At 35.7% G+C, this 22,021-nt stretch overlaps 5 protein-coding genes across 6 annotated transcripts; 4 read left to right on the top strand and 1 right to left on the bottom strand.

The window, feature by feature from the left end:
* Positions 1-1,002: 1,002 nt before the first annotated feature.
* Positions 1,003-20,577, bottom strand: LOC110610074 (glutathione S-transferase T1). The gene is made up of 8 exons (XM_043953900.1): positions 20,560-20,577; positions 3,988-4,078; positions 3,797-3,870; positions 3,042-3,102; positions 2,567-2,620; positions 2,185-2,264; positions 1,445-1,650; positions 1,003-1,309 (listed from the first exon to the last, which is right to left on the bottom strand). Exons 2-8 carry the CDS (start codon positions 4,050-4,052, stop codon positions 1,160-1,162), a joined length of 690 nt encoding a protein of 229 aa, XP_043809835.1. The 5' UTR covers positions 4,053-4,078; positions 20,560-20,577; the 3' UTR covers positions 1,003-1,159.
* On the top strand, positions 8,060-13,458 carry LOC110609612 (FT-interacting protein 3). The gene is made up of 2 exons (XM_021749320.2): positions 8,060-8,339; positions 10,099-13,458. Exon 2 carries the CDS (start codon positions 10,171-10,173, stop codon positions 13,180-13,182), a length of 3,012 nt encoding a protein of 1,003 aa, XP_021605012.1. The 5' UTR covers positions 8,060-8,339; positions 10,099-10,170; the 3' UTR covers positions 13,183-13,458.
* Positions 14,320-16,011, top strand: LOC110610067 (xyloglucan-specific galacturonosyltransferase 1). Its single transcript, XM_021749938.2, has one exon. The coding sequence runs from the start codon at positions 14,320-14,322 to the stop codon at positions 16,009-16,011; it is 1,692 nt and encodes a 563-aa protein (XP_021605630.1).
* Positions 16,387-18,418, top strand: LOC110609614 (probable phospholipid hydroperoxide glutathione peroxidase). The gene is made up of 6 exons (XM_021749321.2): positions 16,387-16,710; positions 16,997-17,073; positions 17,345-17,406; positions 17,680-17,798; positions 17,940-18,107; positions 18,211-18,418. Exons 1-6 carry the CDS (start codon positions 16,453-16,455, stop codon positions 18,241-18,243), a joined length of 717 nt encoding a protein of 238 aa, XP_021605013.2. The 5' UTR covers positions 16,387-16,452; the 3' UTR covers positions 18,244-18,418.
* On the top strand, positions 18,677-21,983 carry LOC122723106 (probable glutathione peroxidase 8). Of its 2 annotated transcripts, XM_043953902.1 has the most exons (7): positions 18,677-19,229; positions 19,364-19,442; positions 20,384-20,460; positions 20,630-20,691; positions 21,016-21,134; positions 21,336-21,503; positions 21,614-21,983. In XM_043953902.1, the coding sequence occupies exons 2-7, from the start codon at positions 19,389-19,391 to the stop codon at positions 21,644-21,646; spliced, it is 513 nt and encodes a 170-aa protein (XP_043809837.1). In that variant the 5' UTR covers positions 18,677-19,229; positions 19,364-19,388; the 3' UTR covers positions 21,647-21,983. The 2 variants fall into 2 exon arrangements, with proteins under 2 accessions (XP_043809837.1, XP_043809836.1); XM_043953901.1 differs by lacking the exon at positions 18,677-19,229 and having other exon boundaries at positions 19,262-19,442.
* The last annotated feature ends 38 nt before the right edge of the window (positions 21,984-22,021 follow it).

Here is a 22,021-nt window from a genome sequence, read left to right as displayed (position 1 = left end):
GCTCGATAATTAAAGTTTCAGTTCAATTAGTTGTAATATTTATGTAATTCTATTGTTTCTTCAATTATTCTTTGTATTTATATTATTTATATATTTATTGTTTAATATTATTCCGTTGGTTATTGCATTAAGACGTCATTACTTAATCGATGTAATGATACAGTGCTATTCAGATTAATTAAATCCATAACTGTTTAGTTAAACTGAAATAAATAGTGAATTAAATTGCGTAAAATATTTCTAAGAAATAATATAATCTAATTTAAATTAACCTGATAGAATAGTATAGTGCTATTCAAATTAATTAAATCAATAACTGTTTAGTTAAATTGAAATAAATAGTAAATTAGATTGCGTAAAATCTTTATAAAAAATAATATAATTTAATTTAAATTAACCGAAAGTCTTACATTTATTAGTTAAAATTAAATTTTTTTAATTTTTAATACAATAATTAAATTAAATTTTAAAAATATCTCATGCGGTTGTCCAAAAATTAGAACTAGAAAAGCATTTAGTTTAGAATTTAGAAAAAAATTTAATATTCGAAACATTTGCAATATCTATAACTTAATAATTAAATTAAAATTATTTTATATTTATAATCAATTTCTTTTACATTTAATTATTTCTTTTTTTAATTAATTTTATTTATTTCTTTATATTTAAAACCTCATATTTTATTTTATTTTCTAAATTTAATTATTTCTTTTTTTTAGTTAATTTTATTTATTTCTCTAATTTTTAAACCCATTTTATTTTATTTTTTCATTCAATAAAATACTTATTCAATAAAATTAATTTACTTAATTAATAACTTAATTTACTTATCAATTTCTATAAAACCGACCTACTTATCATAAGTTTTATTTTTTTTAAAAAAATATTTTTTATTATTTTGATGGGCAAAATTTATTTTTTGTTGCTTTGAGCCATCGATTAAACTGACTTTTCACATGTTAAAATTTAAGTTGCATACTAGCGATAAAAAAAGTGTGGTGCTACTAGATAAAGCATATCTGTTTATTCAATCTGATTATCTTCTGGACATACCCAGAAATATTGTTCGGTTTTTATGACAAGCAGACAAGGTCCTTGAACCAGAACATATTATTGCAGATTTTCTAACAATACAAAGACAGCATCACTCTCCTGTTGATTACTGCTTCCTCAGCGTTGCACTCAAATGATAAAGGGCACCATGCAGTTCATCAAATTGAGGGTTTATTGCATTTTTCGTATTCTCAATCCATTGTTGAACTTTTTTGTATGGACCCAGAATTCGATTGCGGTCATTCTCATCAAGTAACTAAATCCAACAAATAAGAATCCATGTGAAAAATCAAGTCCTCCGCGTAGAGCTATTAGGTATTGGTAGTTGGTATAGACTACCACCTAAAAATCAAGAATAAAACAAACAAATAACCTGTCTTAAAGAACTTACCTCGAGTTGCATAATTTCACAGACAAGGCTGAGATCTGCTATTGATGGTTGATTTGCACCAAGCAAGAACTTCCCACTGTCCTCGAGCCAGAAGGACTCAATTGTTGACAGAGACGAAATCAAACATTTTTCAGCTTCAGCTGCTGCCTGTGGGTTCAGAGGCAGGCCAAATACCGCCGCTAGTCTGGAATTAAAAACATAGGTAGCTGGAAAGCAAAGGCAAGAAATTAATAATACATGGACCATCAGAGGACACCCAAATTAAGAAAGCTCATTAACTTATATAAGTGAACACATGTAATCATAAAGGAAATCCACAAGAGAATTACAAAAAATTGAAATAGATCAAGTACCAGTTTATTTAAATTCACCAATTCAGCAATATAACAACTAAACTAAACAAATTCAGCAACAGAATCTTTAGTTTGCTAAGGCAAGTGTTGTAAAAATTTATTAGACATCAACTAATTCAATTGCGATAGTTATTGTTAAACATCCATGACATATAGCATAAGCAAGATAATAGGAACATAAACTCAAGTCAAAGCATTGTCACCATTGCACAGCCTTGGATTGAAGATTAAGACTAATCCTGTTTTACCATCTAACATATAGTTCAACATTCCATCATCTATTGGCCATGCAAACTACTATCAGCTTCAAGCAACAAAGGGTCACTCATAGCAAGATATATTTACACATGCACACAACAAAATTCTATAGAGCTGAATATGAAGCACCTGCACCACGGCGTAAATTTGAGTGATGCCAGTCCAACACAGAATGAAGCTTGGCTCGCTTGACAAGATCGGCTGGATACCTTTAATATGAAGGGTGAACTGTTAAGAACTGAGTGCTAAATATGAACATTTCAGAGAAGAAAAGTGACTTCCTATTGATAGTATACATGACATTCCAATAAGTATCACAAGTAAAGATGTGGATTTGCATGCCCACTAAGTACTTTTATGCATCTATGCACCTGATACTGTGCATATTCGGAGGAAAAAATCTTAGTAATTTGTCTATTTCCAATTCAACCATTTCAATTATTAGAAAGGGTTCATATGACACTAAACATTATCAAGAAATTAACTGCAATAAATGAAAAAGTTTGATTACCAATGATCTGCAACTCCAGGAAATGCGGAGGCAAGATAAATCAGGATTGCATGGCTGCAAAGAGAAAAATGAGAAGTTAGTTAACAGATTGATTTACATGGCTGGAGTAGGAATTTACATTCATTTCCTGAGGACAGTGCAAAACATTGTTGTAGAACCAGATTATAAAATAAAAGTTGCAACCACAGGTCTCCACTAGGGACTGGGCTTTTAGAAGATATAAATGTAAGTTATCATGATTCATTTGGGTCCTTCACCAGACCCAACAATTGGCCAGTGATAGTCACGCAGGCAGATGGTTTTGGGGCAAATGTTTGTATATATCCTAGACTTAGGTCATGATACTCTCCTTCAATGCTGAATAAGAATTAGGCAGCAAGAAAATAGGCATAAATAAATTGACCCTCTGCGTATATATAGAATATATAGCATATAACTCATGAGTGGAAGTGGAAGTAGGAGACAGAGTGAATACCTCTCGAATAGCTTAAGCTCTCCATGAATGATAGCTGGGACTTGCCCCACAGGATTAATCTCTGCAATTAGCCAATTATTGTCATCAACAAGAAGCAATTACTGCTGTTCATACTTCCTTTTTCATTTTAAACAAAGTGCAATTTATATATAACAGGTTTCTTTCTGAAGAAATGAGTGATGTGATAACTAAAATTGGGAACAGAATTATAAGAGTTGCTTAGCTGATGATTTTGTTAGGAATAAGGATTAGAGCAGCAATAAGCCAGTTCAGTAGATGTGAACTCAACGCTCGTTGTGGTTGAGAAAAATTTGACACAGTTGTGCGTAATATAGAATTAAGGAAGCAAGAACTAAACAAGCTCCTCATTTTTTTTTCAACAAACCCAAACTCTTCACCTAGCGTTGAAGCCTATTTAACAAGGTTTTCCAATCGACAGCTTCCCTTTTGATGACCTTGGAAGGGTGAAAGTTACTAGGTTTGCTCATCCCATAAAAATAAAAATTAAAAAAAAAAAACACTTTTTTAACCGAACAATTTCAGTGATGTGTATTTCAATCAGAAAACCGATCTATTTTTCGCTAGGAATCCTCTATCATTTTCGTTTTCGTTATCTTTTTCATCCAACCTTATGGTTTAACACACAAATCCCTAAAACTATTAGTGAACATACAAAAAGAGATCTAAAGTATATGAGCTAATGCTTGCTTAAAATACCGAAACTAGTGAATTTTAGTGAGGTATATGGTGTAGACCTTTGAATTCAGGAGACTTGTGCTCTCCCTTGGATAAATCAACCGACACCTCCTCAAACTCTATATTATTAGCCCTGAAAATTTTCAATCAGCAATAAAGCTCAGCTTCCGATAACAGTGCAGAGACGAAAACCAGAACTGATTTTAACTCGATAATAACGAGAAGAAAAAGGAGAAAAAAATGAAATTACTTGCAGAAGATCATAATAGCACGCGATGGCTGAGATACCCGATGACCGTAGACCTTGAGCTCCATCTCTCTCTCTCTCTCTCTCTCTCTCTGTATCACTGTATGTGTTCGTAATGCTGCGCTGTGGTTACTTGGTTCATGTGGAGTATATATAATACTATGACTGGTGTCTTAAATGCGTTTGCTGCATGGGCTCCAGAAATCAATGTCTTAATTTGCTATTTTTTATTAATACCGTTCACACTTATTCCCCTTCCCTGCTCGTCCATTTCTCTGTCTCCGTCCCCACGTGGCCCACCGACTTCGTTTGATTTCGCAGGATGTAGGGGCCAGGGTCAACGACTTCACGCTCATTGGCATGCTGAACTTGGAGTATGATCAATTGGAGTCTAGAGTTTCAGTTCACATTGAAATTTCAGAGCAAATTTCTTGTGGCTGTTGAGCAGCTGCAGAAGAATTGTTCTTCCCCACTAGTCATCTGACATCACAAGTGATTTCATCTTCAACAGCAACCGTTCTCCTTAGGCGCTTGTAAGTTGTAATCACCATGGACAACGATAATGTGAAATTTTGAAACTCCCACTTGGAAGAAAAATTTTAGTTGCTTTCGTCTGGTTGAAACTCCCCATAATGAGAACCCCATTGGCCCACCATGGCCACCAGTCCCACCACAACCTCCATGCCTACACGAGTGCCTCTGTCTCTCCCTTCCCCACATCTCAACCCGATCAAGTGTGAGTCCCCATTTCAAAAATGGCCCTTTCGCAAAATCTCAAATTAAAGGCAAGTATTAGTGATGGTCAAAATTCCGATTCATGAATTGATGAAAAAGTTTATTAAGGATCAGGGCCTTCTCTTTTAAAGTAAGGACTATAATAAGTTTAATTCAATTTTTTTAAAAAAATAAAATTTCAATTGACTCTCTTTAATTTTTTTATTATGCAAATAAAATAAATAATATATTATAAATTTATAATTTAAATATTTATATATTATAATGTATAAAATAATAATATGTTTTAATTTTAAAAATGTTGATGGGTCAAACTACTTGGAAAAATCAAACATTGGAACTCATTGAATCAATGATCCCAGTCCGAAGTCAGACCGAAACAGGCCGTGTCCAAGGCCAGTATTGAGTAGCATTTCATCAGAACCCAAAATACACTGGTTTGATTACAGGGAAGGCCCATAACCGGAAATGTACAAAAAGACCCCTGCACCAAGGATAATAACATGAATACCTTAATTACTGTGTACGTTGGTACACGCAAAGCCCATCATCCTAAGGTACCGATTAATTGACAATTTTTTATTTAAATTGAATGTATATAAATTTAAAGTATAAATATATAAAATTTTATATAAATTTTATGATATATTTATATAATACCAAATTTAGTTTAGATAAATATTCTCTGCAACTATATTATTTTTATTTTTTTAGAAAATTTAGTTGTACAAATTTTCTTACTATTTAATGCCAGTTACCTATTTAAGCTATAGTGTAATTACAATACCATGAATCCCACAAAGAAGTTATTTTTCATTAAATGTATTTAAAATATGAAATTTACAATAATTTAATTTAATTTACTTTATTTTTGATGTTCTGATATTCTCATAATAAATTTTACGGTCTATGTATAAATTTAGATGGTGAAAAAGGTGTTCTCTTTCTTTATTCTTTTTTTTTACCCGTTAGTGATATCTAACGGTTTTCTACTACAGTGCCACGTGTCTCTGTCACGCTTACAGTGCCACATGTCTCTGTCATGCTGGTTTGTACGTACAGAAGTGTCAGATTCCTTCTATGTCAAACGGCCATTTAATTTTTCTGTCGCGCATTCGGACTAAACTGCGAAATGACTGGGCCTGTTATCATTTATCGCGTCAAATCACGAAATTGGATTTTTTATTACTGGACTTAGACTCATGGATGACTCGACCTGTCCCATTTGGATCAAAACTTAAAATGTTAGGCCGGCTTACTAAAATGGACTTCTAAAACATTTGGCCTGTTTCGTTTCTTTAGGTTTGGCCTCTCCAAAATAAATGAGATTCGATGGTGGTCAATTTTTTATCAAATATTTTATTTATAATAAAAAAAGTAAATTCCTTTTAATTTTTAAGCAAATTCATTTAAAAGAAATTATCAAATATTATTTTATAATAATTTATTTAAAATTATTTTCTTTCAAAATAAATTGTTTCAAATAAAAAATTAAAGATAACCTCCAATCTATGTCTATAAAGGGCATCAAAATACAAACATCCAAAAAAATGAATTTAATTTTTCACATAAGCATATTATTTTTGTTTGATTTTTATTTTGTTCTTCAAGATGTTTTTAAAACAAAACAATTTATTGTTAATATATTTGTTAATAAATTAAAAAAAATATTATTATAAATTTATAAATTTCAAAGATATTTCTCCAATGATAGAAAAATTTGTAAAGGCAAATTTCTTACCTGAAAATAATCAAAACAATCTTAAATACAATAAAATTCAACGACTAATGGTTGAATTTTTTTTAAAAATTTGAATTTTCTAGACAAAGATAGAAAGAAATAAGATCACCATTAAATAATCACAAGGAAGGATCGACTTATTTGAAGGAAACATGGCTGAGTAAGGCGCCTGAAGTACTTAAAAATTTTGAATGTATGGATTCTTCAAAAAGTTCGGAATGTTTGATGCGCGAATTTTTTAAAGAGCTCGAAATGTTTAAGAGAATAATAAAGAAAAAACTATAATATTTTTTGTTGAGGTGTCATTAAAAAAATTGAGAGTTTTTCAGTTTTTTATATGAGGAATCAAGTTCGTTGAGTATGCTATTTAAGGAGTAAACGTTTCTCTATCAAAAAAGGTGTAGAATGTGAAAAAGAAAACGCGAAGTGAAAAAACGCTGAAATTATTTTTCGCTGCTTGTTGATTTATAATCGACCTTGCGTTAGTATGTGATTGTTCTCTTTTGTGTAATTGATCGTAAATAAAATTTTTTTTCTTTGAAGATGTGAATTGATTCTCAAAAATTAATTTAAATTTATAAATATTTATATATTTTTTATATTATTTATTTATTTATTTATTTTATTTTATTTTTATTATGCGGTTTACCAAAAATCAAAATTTAAGTCTTCGGCAATAATATAAATTATATCAGAGCATCAACAAAAATAACGAGCAAATGATTTTAAAAGACAGATAAAAAATCTCAAAAATAAAAGAGAAATTGAGAGAGGAGAGATGAAATAGTCTCTAAGCTGCTGAAATGCCAGCAATCGTTCATATTTATAAAAATGGTTACTAACAAAGTAAGGTTTCTTCATCCTCCTCTTTCAAATCCTCCATTCAAATTCAATTCAAAACTTATTAAATATCCATATCAGTCTTATTTTTAAATTATAGAGTATTTTTATTCAAAAATAAAGGGTAGGCACTTTGCGAGTGATTAACTAAAATTAAAAGTTGTAGTTTTAACGTCCACTCGATCTTCACAATTCATGACCTGATAAAACAAATAGAAGGGACAACTAGTTAAACGACACCATTTCCGATTACGTTTTTGTCTATATATCTCCGGTTTTTTCTTCCAGAAGCTCCCCACTGATAAGCGCTGATGATGATCATAACATGCAGAGCTACTTTAATCGGACGTACGATCTTTATTGTTAAATAATCACGCAACGCCAGCAGATTGCTGGACCGAACCGGACCAGTCCTTCGCATTAATACTGTGTGCGGAAAAAGTATGTAATCCCCAATATTTGCGATTTTTAGTAAAAATAAAAAATTTTCATTTTAAGCTTATAGCCTAGGAGAATGAGATTTTATCTGGCACGCACAACTAAGAGCTATTGGTTAATTGGGACCACCGCACCACTTGAACAACTCTGGCAAAAGAAAAGATCAGATGAACGTACAACAATGGAAGAGCTCATGGTAACAAAATGAATTCGTCCTCACAGTATTTGTTCCTCTCTGAAACCGCGAAAATTAAAAATGAATACGGAAAAAGAGAAAATAAATAAATAAACAAAGCTGGTTTTGCTCTCTGGTCTCTGCACCTGAGACACCAATAGCAAAGCATTGAAGATATTAAAAATGGCCCATATCTCTCGCTCTCCCTGACCATGTCACAGTCCAACTGCATCTGCATTGATGCTTCTTCTCTCTATCTCTCTCCTCGTGACTAGTGCCCGCCCTTCGCTGCCATAACTTTCACATGCTTTCTCTCTCTCTAAACTTAAATGCATCATTTCTGGCGTGATATAGATGATTTGCGAGGTTTGTCCATACAGAGCTCATCATCTCTTGAATTATGAAGATCTTCGCTGGTTAATCGAGGTGAAATTTTGTTTTCTTTTTCTTTTTCCTTCTTTGAATTTAATTTCTCTGTTTTCAGCGTTTAAAATACTTGGCTTCATCGAGAATACAGGTTTGTAGTTTTAGTTTTGTCGGAATGGTAGTTTTGAGTGTTTATGCTGATAATTGCTTCTCTTCTCTACGTGAAATGTGTGCCTTTTAGATTCAGATTTTGAAGTTGGCTTTGATCGGTTTTGGCTTTTGTTGGCTTCTCTTTTACCATATATTTTTTTTCCAACTGAGAAGAAAAGGCAGGAAAAGTGAGATGGTTAAGTCTGGAACTAATTTTGATAATTTATTCAATAACTGATGCGCTAATAAATTTCGTTACATTTTTCGTTGAAAGTTATTGGTCAATTCTGGGAAAAAAAATTTTGCTCATTGTTTTAGCATTTTCTATACCAAGCACGAGGGTTCGGTTCGTTTGCAGAGAAGGTCAAGTTCAATTTCATTTTGGTTTCTGTGCATTTGAAAATGCTTTAACTTTTTTTTTTTCTCCCTGTTTCCTGCCTTTGCTCACTCCCAAAGGAATCATAGAGGTCAAAGTCTCACTGCTGATCTTTTTGTAAGTTAGTGACTTTGCAGTCTGTGGAATCATCTTCTGTATAAAGAAAAGCTCATGTGTTGTGAGCGTACATTTAGGATCTTCTTATGTGTATTGATTTATTTATTTAATTAATTATTTGTTTTCATATGTGTTTAGATCTTAGCAGGTGCATCTGCTAAAAAGTGTAGCCCTGTTTCTTTTTCTCAAATATCGATATCTTCTTCAACTAAGAATTCTTTTGTTTAACGCTTCACTCAGCATTTTAAGTTACTTGTAGGGTTGCTTTACTTTTCTATACAACTTGTAATTGCTTAAATCTTTCTAAGGATTTTCTTTCTTAAATGGGATTAATTACTATTTTAAAGCACTCTTTTTGTCTCTATCCTTTACTTGGATGCTAGAAGTTAGTTTCTGATTCTTTTTCCCTACTTTTAAAGGAAAGAAAGTTACAACAATCTCTTCTGTCCGAAAGTGGCCTGGGTTCCCATTTTAAACCAAGGTTTACTTCGTCAAACAAACACCCAAGATAATATTTGGGCGGGAGGCCTCATTCTAAGTTGAGAAAATCAAATGAGAGAAAAACCATACAGAGGTGGATAGAAATAGGAAGGCAAGGAAATAATTGCAAGATTTTCTTTTACAGTATTTTTTTCTTCCTTTCTTTATGAAATGAGATTCCATCCTACCAAACATAACACGATTTAAACAGTCTTCAGGAGATCCATATCATTTTGCATCATGGCTTTTTCGTTTAACTGTGATTTCTACTGATAGTGCAAGAAATTCATTACTTGATGGGTAGATAATATTAATTCTTAGATGAAAAAAAAGTGGCGTAAGTCTACATGGACAAGCATGAATTTCTGGCTTAGAATTGTGACTTGAAAAGTGGATTAATATTTTGAATTATGACTCTTGAAGAATAGTAGAATTGCCTTTTCTTTTCTTTTTTCTTTTAAATTATCATTTTAGCGATGTCTCTTGCTTTAAAGCAATAGTCTGTTCATTTGTTAAGTTGAAATATCTGAAAATTTTGATTAATTCTGATTAATTGACCGGCGTCAGCATGTAATCATCCCATGCCATTTTCCAAATTGCTTATTAGATTAGGGAGTGCTGTAATGCTTTATCCATCTCATGGCTTCTTTCATCTTGTGGTTTGCTTCTAAAAATAACTTTTTATATGTGGTGCAGGTACCTATAGCTGTCTTGTGTGTTGCTGGTAGTTAACATTGTGTTAAAGAAGTCTACCTGCTTGATATCAACATGAGCAACCTCAAGCTAGGGATAGATGTGGTTAGTGCTCACAATCTTTTGGCAAAAGATGGGCAAGGTTCATCCAGTGCCTTTGTGGAGCTCTACTTTGATGGCCAGAGGTTCCGGACCACCATAAAAGAGAAAGACCTCAATCCTGTTTGGAATGAAAGTTTCTACTTCAACATTTCTGATCCAACCAACCTCCACTATCTTACTCTTGATGTCTATGTTTACAATCATATCAGAGCTACTAACTCTAGATCCTTCCTTGGGAAGGTTTGCCTCAATGGGAATTCATTTGTTCCCTACTCTGACGCTGTTGTCTTGCATTATCCCTTGGAAAAGCGTGGTATTTTCTCACGTGTAAGAGGAGAGCTTGGCCTGAAAGTTTATATCACTGATGACCCATCCATAAAGTCCTCTACCCCACTCCCTGCAGTTGAATCCTTGCCACCTAAGGACCCAGGCTTGACTCATAGGCAGGCTTACACGGTTCACCCTGTCTCAAACTCAGTACCTCCGAACAGAGTTGAAAGGCATACTTTTCATCATCTCCCTAATCCAAATCACCAGCAACAACAGCAACCTTCTTCAGCTCCACCCGTCAACCATCATGTACCGAAGTATGTGGCTGATGAGATGAAAGCTGAAGCACAACCCCCTAAGTTGGTTCGCATGCACTCTGCATCATCTTCACAGCCTGTTGACTACGCACTGAAAGAGACAAGCCCTCTTCTTGGTGGTGGAAGAGTTGTTGGTGGTCGTGTTATTCATGGTGACAAGACTGCAAGCACTTATGATCTTGTTGAACGGATGTTTTTTCTTTATGTAAGAGTTGTTAAGGCTCGTGATCTTCCTGCCATGGATGTTACTGGAAGTATTGATCCATTTGTTGAGGTGAAAATTGGAAATTACAAGGGAATCACAAAGCATTTTGAGAAAAAGCAAAATCCTGAGTGGAACCAAGTGTTTGCCTTTTCAAGGGAACGCATGCAAGCTTCTGTATTAGAAGTCGTGATTAAGGATAAGGATCTCGTTAAAGATGACTTTGTGGGCATTGTAAGGTTTGACATCAATGAGATACCATTGCGAGTCCCACCTGACAGTCCTTTGGCTCCAGAGTGGTATCGACTTGGGGATAAGAAAGGAGAAAAAATTAAGGGAGAGTTGATGCTTGCTGTCTGGATTGGAACTCAAGCAGACGAGGCATTTTCTGAGGCATGGCATTCTGATGCAGCTACGCCTGTTGATAGCATTCCAGCTGCCTCTACGGTGATTCGCTCCAAGGTGTATCATGCACCACGTTTATGGTATGTACGTGTTAATGTTGTTGAGGCACAAGACTTGGTCCCATCAGAGAAGAACCGTTTTCCAGATGTGTATGTTAAGGTACAGATTGGGAATCAGGTCTTCAAGACTAAGACATGTCAGGCACGAACTTTTAGTGCATTCTGGAATGAGGATCTTTTATTTGTTGCAGCTGAACCCTTTGAAGATCACCTAGTCCTTTCAGTCGAGGATCGTGTGGGTCCTGGCAAAGATGAGATAATTGGGAGGGTCATCATACCGTTAAGTTCTGTGGAAAAGCGTGCTGATGATAGGATGATTCATTCCCGTTGGTTTAACCTAGAAAAGCCTGTTGCTGTGGATGTGGATCAGTTGAAGAAAGAGAAATTCTCTAGCCGTATCCATCTTCGAGTCTGTCTTGACGGAGGATATCATGTTCTTGATGAGTCAACTCACTACAGCAGTGACCTCCGGCCCACAGCAAAACAACTCTGGAGACCACCAATTGGGCTATTGGAACTTGGCATCTTAAATGCTGTAGGATTACATCCCATGAAAACACGAGATGGGAGGGGTACATCGGATACATACTCTGTTGCGAAGTATGGGCACAAATGGGTTCGAACACGCACTATCATTGACAATCTGCACCCAAAGTACAATGAGCAGTACACTTGGGAGGTTTTTGATCCAGCAACAGTTCTAACTGTTGGGGTATTCGATAACAGCCAGCTTGGGGAAAAGGGTGGTAAGGACTTGAAGATTGGGAAGGTGCGCATTCGCATCTCTACTCTTGAAACTGGTCGTGTTTATACGCACTCTTATCCCTTGCTGGTTCTACATCCTACTGGAGTCAAGAAGATGGGGGAATTGCATTTGGCAATAAGATTTACTTGTACATCTTTTGTGAACATGCTTTATCAATATTCAAGACCATTATTACCTAAAATGCACTATGTGAGGCCCTTTACTGTGATGCAGTTGGACATGCTTCGTCATCAAGCTGTCAACATAGTGGCATTAAGGTTAGGTAGGGCAGAACCTCCACTGCGGAAGGAGGTTGTAGAGTATATGTCAGATGTGGACTCACACCTTTGGAGCATGCGCAGAAGCAAAGCAAATTTCTTTAGGCTAATGACAGTTTTCTCAGGATTGTTTTCTGCTGGGAAGTGGTTTGGGGAAATTTGCATGTGGAAGAATCCTATCACAACAGTACTTGTCCATGTGCTCTATCTCATGCTTGCTTGCTTCCCTGAACTCATTTTGCCCACGGTTTTTCTTTATATGTTTCTAATAGGAGTATGGAATTATCGGTATCGTCCAAGGTACCCACCCCATATGAACACAAAGATCTCACAAGCTGAGACGGTGCATCCGGATGAGCTTGATGAGGAATTTGACACATTCCCTACGAGCAGGAGCCCAGAACTCGTTCGGATGAGGTATGATAGGCTACGGAGTGTGGCTGGTAGGATCCAGACTGTTGTCGGTGATATTGCAACTCAAGGGGAGCGGTTTCAGTCACTATTAAGCTGGCGAGACCCACGCGCTACCGCCATATTCATTTTATTTTGCCTAGTAGCTGCACTGGTTTTGTTTGTGACACCATTTCAGGTGATAGCAGCTTTGGCAGGTTTCTACGTTATGAGACATCCAAGATTTCGCTACAGGACACCTTCGGTGCCCATCAACTTCTTCCGCAGGCTGCCTGCTAGGACAGATAGTATGTTGTAAATTGCATATTGGTTGTTTCAGCCTGGTCTATTATAATTTGTACGTGCTTTGCTTGTGTTCTGTTTATCGTTCTCTATGTGTCTCTTCCTTGCTGTGTGTTGGCCATCAAAGTTGTAATTGCGAAGATAGGTCCTGAATAATTTGTATCCAGCATATGTGGCCACACGGAAGTAGAATAAGTGTTAAATAGAAGTTTGTTTTAGAAAAAGTTTTGTTCCAGAACAGATCAAATGTACCAGGATAATCAAGTGATCAATCAGTGTTTCTTGTATTGCAGCACCCTGTAAAATTTATAAAATTTGTATGCGATCTTGGTTAAACATGAATCAGCTAAAAAATGGCCTTGATTTTTCCATTGTTGACTACTTGAAATGTTTTGTGCATTCTCGTATGGCAAAACCTATAAAAAGAAATTGGTGAATTCATATATAAACATGAATTTAACATGAAACGGGTTTGTTCTTAACATTGCAATCTGTAGCATTATATTCCAAGTGCCCTTGCAGCATCAAAGACCAATAGTGCTATTTGCATTAGAAGTTGAGACTTAAGAGTGACCCTTTCTTTTTCTTTTTTCTTTTTTTATATATATATATTTTTTGGTTCTATATGGGCACATAAATTTGAAATGACACGAATATTATTTAGTTAAAGCCTATCGATGAGACGAGCCCTTTTATAAATAGGTTGAAAATTCAAGAACATTTCATTGGCATCGAAATCACAGTTTAGATTGGTGTTTAGCGAGTACTTCAACTTGAACGTCAATTTTATTATTGATCTGGAAAATAACAAAAACAAGAAGTTTAAATTCAACCAATATTGTCAATAATTAAATGGTTTATAGCAATGGTTCATACATAATATAATTATACAATAGAATTGACCTATTGATTGGCCTAAAAAAAAGGGATCGATAAGTCAAAGAGCCAGCCATCGAACATTTCTAGTTCATGGAATCTCATGAAGCTCTTTTTCCAATTCTAAATTTTATAAACTCGAATCTTGGAGGGACGTAGACGTGCATCCATATTAGGCACCAACCATAATACGTGCAGACAAGTTCTTTGTTGCAGATTGTCCCCTAAGCTAGAAAACCAGAAGCAAGGCCATGGGCAAACAACGCTCTTTCGAAACATGGCCATTGCTGTGTCCAAAAAGAAAACTAGACTACCCAGGAAATCAAAAGAAGGAAGAAAAGAATTTTGTTTTTGTAGTGCAATTTGGTTACAAATTCTGTCCCGAATCCCAGCTTTGACTGTTCTTTTGATTCTCCTCTTCCTATGGTCCTCATCAACCACCATCATCTCCGGCAACATCGTTCATGTTTGCATTTCCTCGCGGAAACTCAGCAATCTTTACTGCCTCTCTGCAGGTAGCCAGCCCAGCTTTGAAATCCCAAATATCAACAATGGTTCCACTAGTGTTAGGCCCAGTGATGTTATCCGAGAAATTAATGTCAGTTCAAGCATCAACGACAGCGTGAAAGAAGTTGGCGTAGTCGTTAGTCCTATCAACAACAACATCACAGGCATTGCCAATGTTGTTGGCAAGTACCCAAATCTAATTGTGACCGACAGGAATGAGGAGGTTGAAAATGCAAAGAAGATTGTCGAGGAGCAATTGCAACTACATAGATCATGGACTTCGAACACAAATCCTGCAGTGTGTGATGGAAGGGGAATTTATGTCTATGATCTGCCATCAAAGTTCAATAAAGACTTGGTAGGCCAATGTGGAGATATGATCCTATGGATGGATTTCTGCAAGTATTTTGATAATGAGGCTTTAGGTAGGCCAATTGAAAAACTGGGAAAATGCTGGTATGACACTCATCAGTACTCACTGGAGCCAATTTTTCATCAAAGGATTTTGAAGCATCCTTGCAGGGTTTACAGTGAAAATGAAGCCAAGCTCTTTTATGTACCTTACTATGGTGGACTAGACATCTTAAGATGGCATTTTAAGAATGTCTCCAATGATGTTAAAGACATTTTGGCACTGGAGCTCATGAAGTGGCTTGACTCCAAAAAGCCTTGGGTTCAAAATTCTGGTAAGGATCATGTGTTCGTTTTGGGCAAAATTTCCTGGGACTTCAGGAGAATTAATGATTCTTCATGGGGGACTAGGTTTTTACAGCTAGAGAAAATGCAGAACCCAATAAAGCTCTTGATCGAACGGCAACCATGGGAAGTCAATGACATTGGAATTCCACATCCTACATACTTTCACCCACACTCAGATGATGATATTGTTGCCTGGCAGCTAAAGATTATTCAAGCAACTCGAAAGAGCCTGGTGAGTTTTGCTGGGGCAGCAAGGCCTGATCAACCTGAGAGCATTAGGTCAATACTGATCAATCAGTGCACTTCAGCTGGCGATAAATGCCAGTTCTTGAACTGCAGGTCAAGCGAATGTGATCAACCTGAAACAATTACAGAGTTGTTCATGGAGTCAGAATTCTGCTTACAGCCTCCTGGGGACAGCCCAACACGAAAATCAGTATTCGATTCGCTTGTTTCAGGTTGCATACCTGTAATTTTTGATCCGTTTACAGCCTACTACCAGTATCCATGGCATTTACCTGAGGATCATGGTAAATACTCTGTGTTCATAGACCAAGAAGAAGTGAGGAAAATGAAGGTGAATGTGGTGGAGAGGCTAATGAATGTTTCTGCAAAGGAGAGAGAGGACATGAGGAGGTACATAATATATGAAATGTTGCCTGGATTGGTATATGGGGATTCAAGCTCTCAGCTTCACAAGTTCCAGGATGCATTTTCTATTACAGTGAACAATCTGGTCAACAGATTGCAGTTACTTGACTAGTTGGTGTTGGAATATATGTATTTATTATTATTATTATATATACTATTTTTTTAATATATTTATGTTAATATATATTAAAATAATTTCTTAAAATTAAAGATAATTTGATAATGAAAATAATATAAAAGAAAGGGGTATTAAAAATACAAATTTATTGTTTTTAATATATGTAAAAAAATAAATATATTTATCTTAAACGGCGGGAGTAATAAGGAGAGGAGATATATATATGGGCAGATGACGGAAGCGATGATGCCACATCTTTGATGCGATCGGTCAAAATTTTTCCACGTGTGCTCATCTGCTTCCACCACGCCAGACAATTTCTGCACCTGCGATAGCTACTTCACTAAAATCAAAATCTTCGTCCTCCATGTCTATTGTTCTATATTTATTGAGGCCGCGCAGCACCGCACGGCACCGCCCCTTTTTAATATCTCTATGCTCCGTTCTTCAATTACAGGAAGGCTTAGGCTCAGCGTTGCATCCGTATCTGCATCTCTTATTTCGAAAAAGCAATCATCTTTCTATTTCGATCAAACCCTTTTGGGTTTTCTTCATAATTCACCTCTTCCTTTTGTTTCTCGCTCCATAACATTACGAAATTCGGGGCCTGTGTTGTGCTCTCCTTCTTTGAGATTCGACCATACAATGGCTAACCAATCCGAGCCTAAATCAGTGCATGACTTCACCGTTAAGGTAATTTTATTTTATTTTTCTTTTCTAGTTGTTTGAGTTTGTTTAACTTTGTATGGATTCGCTTCTTTTAAGACATGGGTTTTGGGTTCTTCTGAGAACATAGATGCTTTTTGTATTCTAATTAAGAAATTGAAGCCAAAATGGTTTCTTTTCTTTATAAGCGTGAACTTTTGATGATTGTATTTTCTGAATTTATTGTAATTGTGTTCTGTTATATTGTAGAGGTTGGAGCTAAGCATTTCTTTTTCATTTAATAGGACTTTATGCTTTGGCTTTTCTTGTGCAGGATGCTAGAGGAAACGATGTTGATCTCAGCATTTACAAGGGGAAGGTTCTCGTGATTGTTAATGTTGCTTCACAGTGGTATTCATTTCCTCCCCTTTCTTTTTTGTGACTGAAGGGAAGAGATTGAGGGCTTTCTTTCTCCCTTCCTTTTTCTCCCCCTTCAAAGATAAAATAACGTTCTTGACTTCTTCAGTTTCAAGTGAACTTCTTTCACTGATAATTGTAATTATTAGAATGATGCGTGACATTGTGGGAACCGGCAAATCCACTTGTAATGGCCGAAAGGATCCTTTTTGGTCGTGTTTGTGATTGTATCTCTGATTACTTGTTTCCCTTTCTTTTAATCCAGTGGCTTGACCAATTCGAACTACACTGAGCTGACTCAGTTATACCATAAATACAAGGATCAAGGTTTGTTTTAATAATTCTAATTTATTTCATTAATGTTTATAGGCACCTAGACCATGTCTTGGTCCAAGTTTTGTTCTTGGAACTTATATATCCTTATAGACGGGAGTGGCTGGGCGACTATGTTGGGAGCACATATATTATCGTTGTGGCTTCTTAATGTTAGTTTGCGTAGTTCAGTGGGATATGAAATTGCTTGAGCATGGTCTTACCTTTTCTGAGCAATTGTACTATGAAACCTCGTTTATGATATTGCTTGTTCCTTTACCTACGCAGGCTTGGAGATTCTGGCATTTCCATGTAATCAGTTTGGATCTCAGGAGCCAGGAACCAATGAAGAAATTCTGGAGTTTGCCTGTACTCGCTTCAAGGCCGAGTATCCAATATTCGACAAGGTAGTAGCTGCATTTGAAATGCTCTACAATTTTATGACATGATAAGGAATTACTTGTTCTCTGTTACCTTGAACTTCAAACATGTCTCAATAGCAAACCATGTAAACATTTTGGTTAATTCTTGGCTCGTAATCTTGGTAGGTTGATGTGAATGGAAACAATGCTGCTCCTCTTTACAAATTCTTGAAATCTAGCAAAGGTGGAACTTTTGGGGATGGCATCAAGTGGAATTTTTCGAAGTTCCTGGTTGATAAAGATGGCAATGTTGTGGACCGTTATGCCCCCACCACTTCCCCTCTCAGCATGGAGGTGAACACCATTTATGCTATAACATTCACTATACTATGATATTTAGATTTTAGATGTCCGATTAGTTGATATTGATCCTGGTTGATGATTATACCCTCTGCAGAAAGACGTGAAGAAGCTGTTGGGGATTGCGTGAATGCTGAAGTGTGGCTTAAAATAAGTAAAGGATATTACTGTGAATAAGAAACACGAAAGGATGTACCTGTTTCCCTTCCTAAATCATGTTAAGACTGCGTCCAAGTTAATCCTGTGCACTTTCTGGTTTTGTACTTTTTCATGAGTTCTTGTTTTAGTAGGAGTTCCATTTTCTACTTTCTAGTGGTTGTATCCTTGTGTTCTTAGCAATCGAAAGTTCATGATAGAACCCCTTCACCCCAGATAACTATATGAGTCGCATAATGAGAAAATACTTTGTATGTTTATTTATTACGCGTTCCCTTCCTCAGGGTTTCTTCTGCTCCCATGAAGAGAATCCCAAATCAAAAAACCATACAATTATAGATAAATTGCTTGGTAGTCAAATTTTCTTAAAGAAGATGGCAGGAAAATTCTAGTATTCATGCGAAAATTAAAGGGTATTTTCTCATTTTTTATCCATGTTATTTTCCTTGCTCTCTGCGTAGCTGTACTTCTCCATGTCTCTTAACCAAAAGGTGGTGAAATTGAAGATTTGTTAATGACTAGCTAAATAAGTGGCTTTTTAAGCCCAACTTGCCTGCGATGCGATTGCGCAAAGATTGGATCGCTTTACAGCAAAATATGCCTATTGATTTCTGCCACTCTCGACTTCATTGACCATCTAATTTAGAAACGAAGTATGCCTATTGATTTCTGCCACTCTCGACGTCATTGACCATCTAATCTAGAAACGATCCTGAACCCACTTGTGAGATAAGTTGTATCCTAATCATAACTAATTATAAAAATATTTGACCATTTATTAGATGCGAGAATGGTTCTAAGTTCTGCCCTGTGTAGAACCATCCTATCCTCTCCTCTTTTCAAATGTAAAGCAAGGCTTGAGAGAGCCAGGAGTAAAGTAAACTCCAATTTCAATCCAACGGCAGGAGGGCTTTCCTGAACTCATCAAAAAGAAGCTTACCCACTGAGATCTTAACACGTGTAAGAATATGACAATAAAATTCCAAAAGTCGAGCAATTGCACTGTTGCAGCATATTTGTTTATTCTGTTTTCTTTCAATTTCCCCCTCAACTTCTCTCGTCTTGCTGTGACACCAATCACCCACTTGTCTCAGGGCTCTCTATATTTTTGCTTATTTAATGGCAAGCCAGGCCCCCAAGTACCCTGAATCTGTCTATGATTTCATCGTTAAGGTTAGTTTCTTGGCCTAAATTTTATGATTTTCTGATTCCTTGATCCAAATTAAGCGTATTGCTCTTTATTCTTTTCTATTATCTTTTGTGCAAGTTCTTTCTTTTTTCAACTAGAGGAAAAGATGGCATTTTGTTCATCAAATTAAGACTATGACTTCATTATTCTTACTGAAATATTCATATGCTCTTTCAAGATTGAATGCTTATTGGATCATATTGCTTTTTTACTACTATTACTAAGTTTCAACCCATTTGAGCATGTTTAGAATTTGGGTACTTCATGTTTAGCTAAAATTAGCTTTATCCATGTGAAATAATTTACAAAGCGTTCGCTTTGAAGATTAACCACAGAATACAATTGGCAAAAATGTAGTCAAAATGTTCTTAGCTCTAAAGAGATGAAGTTAATTGCCTCATGTTTAAAGTGTTTTCTGTTCACAATATGATGCTGGAAAAACCCAGAAAGCTGAATTAGAATGTTCTTACTATTTATCACTCATCTAACAAAGCGCCAGTAATGGAAAAATCTGAGTTTGAAGGGTCAGCCCTTTAAAGCACCGTGAGTTGAATGATTCAGATAAATTTACTTAATTCAAATAGCTTTGGTGTGGCATTGAATATATAAACTTATGACGCTTTGTAAAATTCACGAAAAAAAAATACAAGGAAAGATGATAGTGAGACCATTATAGTATGATGTCAAGAAAAGGAAAATTAATAGCCACTATTGAGTATTGACTTTTATTTTCCTTTTAAGATTTGAAAGACCTCTTGAACTAATAACATTGCTAGTCAAGCTGTTTTACATCTTTTAGGCAACTACCTTTTCATTCCGTTTGGGAAAGTTTATGGTCTGACCCTTCTTTCCCCCATCCTCTGTGACAGTATTAGCATTCAGTTTCCTTCATAAAGTAATCTGTATGTTATCATTTGAATTGCAGGATTCTAAAGGAAATGATGTAGATCTTAGCATTTTCAAGGGAAAAGTCTTATTAATTGTCAATGTGGCTTCAAAATGGTATTCCCATATCATTTTTTTCCATTTTATTTGTGGTTAAGTTTGAAATTGAACTTGTTTTTTCAATTCCTCCTGCATGCTCATATCATCCTTCTCTCTCTCTCTCTCTCTCTCTCTCACCTTTCATATTTTCTCTTTTGTTGTTCCTCATTGGTGGTTGACTGTACAGTGGAATGACCAACTCAAATTACACAGAACTGAATCAGTTATATGAGAAGTACAAAGATCAAGGTTAGCAACTTATGCTTGCATTTTCCATTTGATGCCTCCAGTTTCATACTTGAAAAAGTTTGTTGTAAAACCATTTATTTAGATGACTTACCAAAACATCATTTTCCTCATTGAGAATTACACTCATACCTTCATGTCTTTGGGCACGTTGAGGCATTCCATTCATCCATATTTCTAATCAATCTGCAGATTTGAGATGGATATTTTGTAGCTTATCTGGAGCATGTAGATTTCCATAAAAAAGTAATAGCAATTAAAAAGGCAGTGGTATTTGTTAATTCTATGGAGCATATATCTGTTAACTTTATATTTATCTTAGTACAGGCCTTGAAATATTGGCATTTCCATGCAATCAATTTGGTGAGGAGGAACCAGGAAGCAATTATGAGATTCAAGAGTTTGCCTGCACTCGCTTTAAATCAGAATTTCCCATATTTGGCAAGGTAATAACACACCGAGTCTCACATTGAAAAGGCATTTCTAACGTCTGTATGCAAGGGCTTTATTGAACTGCTGCTAATGCCTTGGGCTTGACTAGTAGTTAATGATATCGTGAATGGCTAGTTTGCCATGTGCGAGTTTGATTTGATTATTTTAATATTGAATTGTATGTATGCTAACGTTTATTACTTTGCGGACATTAGCTGGAAGTGAATGGTGAGAATGCTTCTCTACTGTACAAGTTCTTAAAGTCAGGCAAATGGGGGATATTTGGTGATGATATTCAGTGGAACTTTGCAAAATTCCTTGTGAATAGGGATGGGCAAGTTGTCGATCGTTACTACCCCACAACTTCACCTCTGAGTCTTGAGGTAATAGTGCCACTCACTTCTGAAGCATTCTAGAGGCATCTGTCTGTATATAGTCTATGACCATCATTCTGTCAAGTCATTTTCATGATCTGTTTTTAATATTATTTCAGCATGACGTAGAGAAGCTGTTGGGGGTCTCATAAGCGTGCTGAGATATAAAGGATTAATCAAGGTTCATGAAGATACCAAAGGACAGGATGTTTAATCTTGTTCTGAGTCCTGAGCGACTTACCAAATCTGCACTGGAGAATATGATAATTGTGTGAAGTAGTAGAATGTTGCTAGTTGCAGCTCTAAACTCATTTCCCAATATTGTGTGCTTGAAAAACCAAGTGTTCACCTTTTGTTAATTGCCCTTTCTGGTTTGGTTGTAAAGTTTGTTTTTCTCTTGGGTTACTCGAAACGGCTATGTTTTCCTATGATTATGACAAATATCCAAGAAATGCACCGTGTCCTGACAGATTGTGATTTGATCCTAAATACATGTTCCAATCCCAAAAATGCAAATTGAGATTTTG

Source organism: Manihot esculenta, chromosome 2 (assembly GCF_001659605.2).
Source record: "Manihot esculenta cultivar AM560-2 chromosome 2, M.esculenta_v8, whole genome shotgun sequence".
NCBI lineage: Eukaryota > Viridiplantae > Streptophyta > Magnoliopsida > Malpighiales > Euphorbiaceae > Manihot > Manihot esculenta.
Note: the sequence above shows the minus strand (reverse complement) of the source record. Positions and strands in the feature narration are given on the sequence as shown.

Bases quoted from the DNA above. Each gene is read 5' to 3' on its own strand.
- LOC110610074 (XM_043953900.1), bottom strand. From the start codon at position 4,052: ATGGAGCTCAAGGTCTACGGTCATCGGGTATCTCAGCCATCGCGTGCT. The intron at 2,621-3,041 runs GTATTCACTCTG...TTCTCTTTGCAG, and splicing joins GAGCTTAAGCTATTCGAGAG to CCATGCAATCCTGATTTATC. The intron at 1,651-2,184 runs GTGCTTCATATT...TTTGCTTTCCAG, and splicing joins AAATTTACGCCGTGGTGCAG to CTACCTATGTTTTTAATTCC.
- LOC110609612 (XM_021749320.2), top strand. From the start codon at position 10,171: ATGAGCAACCTCAAGCTAGGGATAGATGTGGTTAGTGCTCACAATCTT.
- LOC110610067 (XM_021749938.2), top strand. From the start codon at position 14,320: ATGGCCATTGCTGTGTCCAAAAAGAAAACTAGACTACCCAGGAAATCA.
- LOC110609614 (XM_021749321.2), top strand. From the start codon at position 16,453: ATGCTCCGTTCTTCAATTACAGGAAGGCTTAGGCTCAGCGTTGCATCC. The intron at 17,074-17,344 runs GTATTCATTTCC...CTTTTAATCCAG, and splicing joins GTTAATGTTGCTTCACAGTG to TGGCTTGACCAATTCGAACT. The intron at 18,108-18,210 runs GTGAACACCATT...TACCCTCTGCAG, and splicing joins CTTCCCCTCTCAGCATGGAG to AAAGACGTGAAGAAGCTGTT.
- LOC122723106 (XM_043953902.1), top strand. From the start codon at position 19,389: ATGGCAAGCCAGGCCCCCAAGTACCCTGAATCTGTCTATGATTTCATC. The intron at 20,692-21,015 runs GTTAGCAACTTA...ATCTTAGTACAG, and splicing joins TGAGAAGTACAAAGATCAAG to GCCTTGAAATATTGGCATTT. The intron at 21,135-21,335 runs GTAATAACACAC...TGCGGACATTAG, and splicing joins AATTTCCCATATTTGGCAAG to CTGGAAGTGAATGGTGAGAA.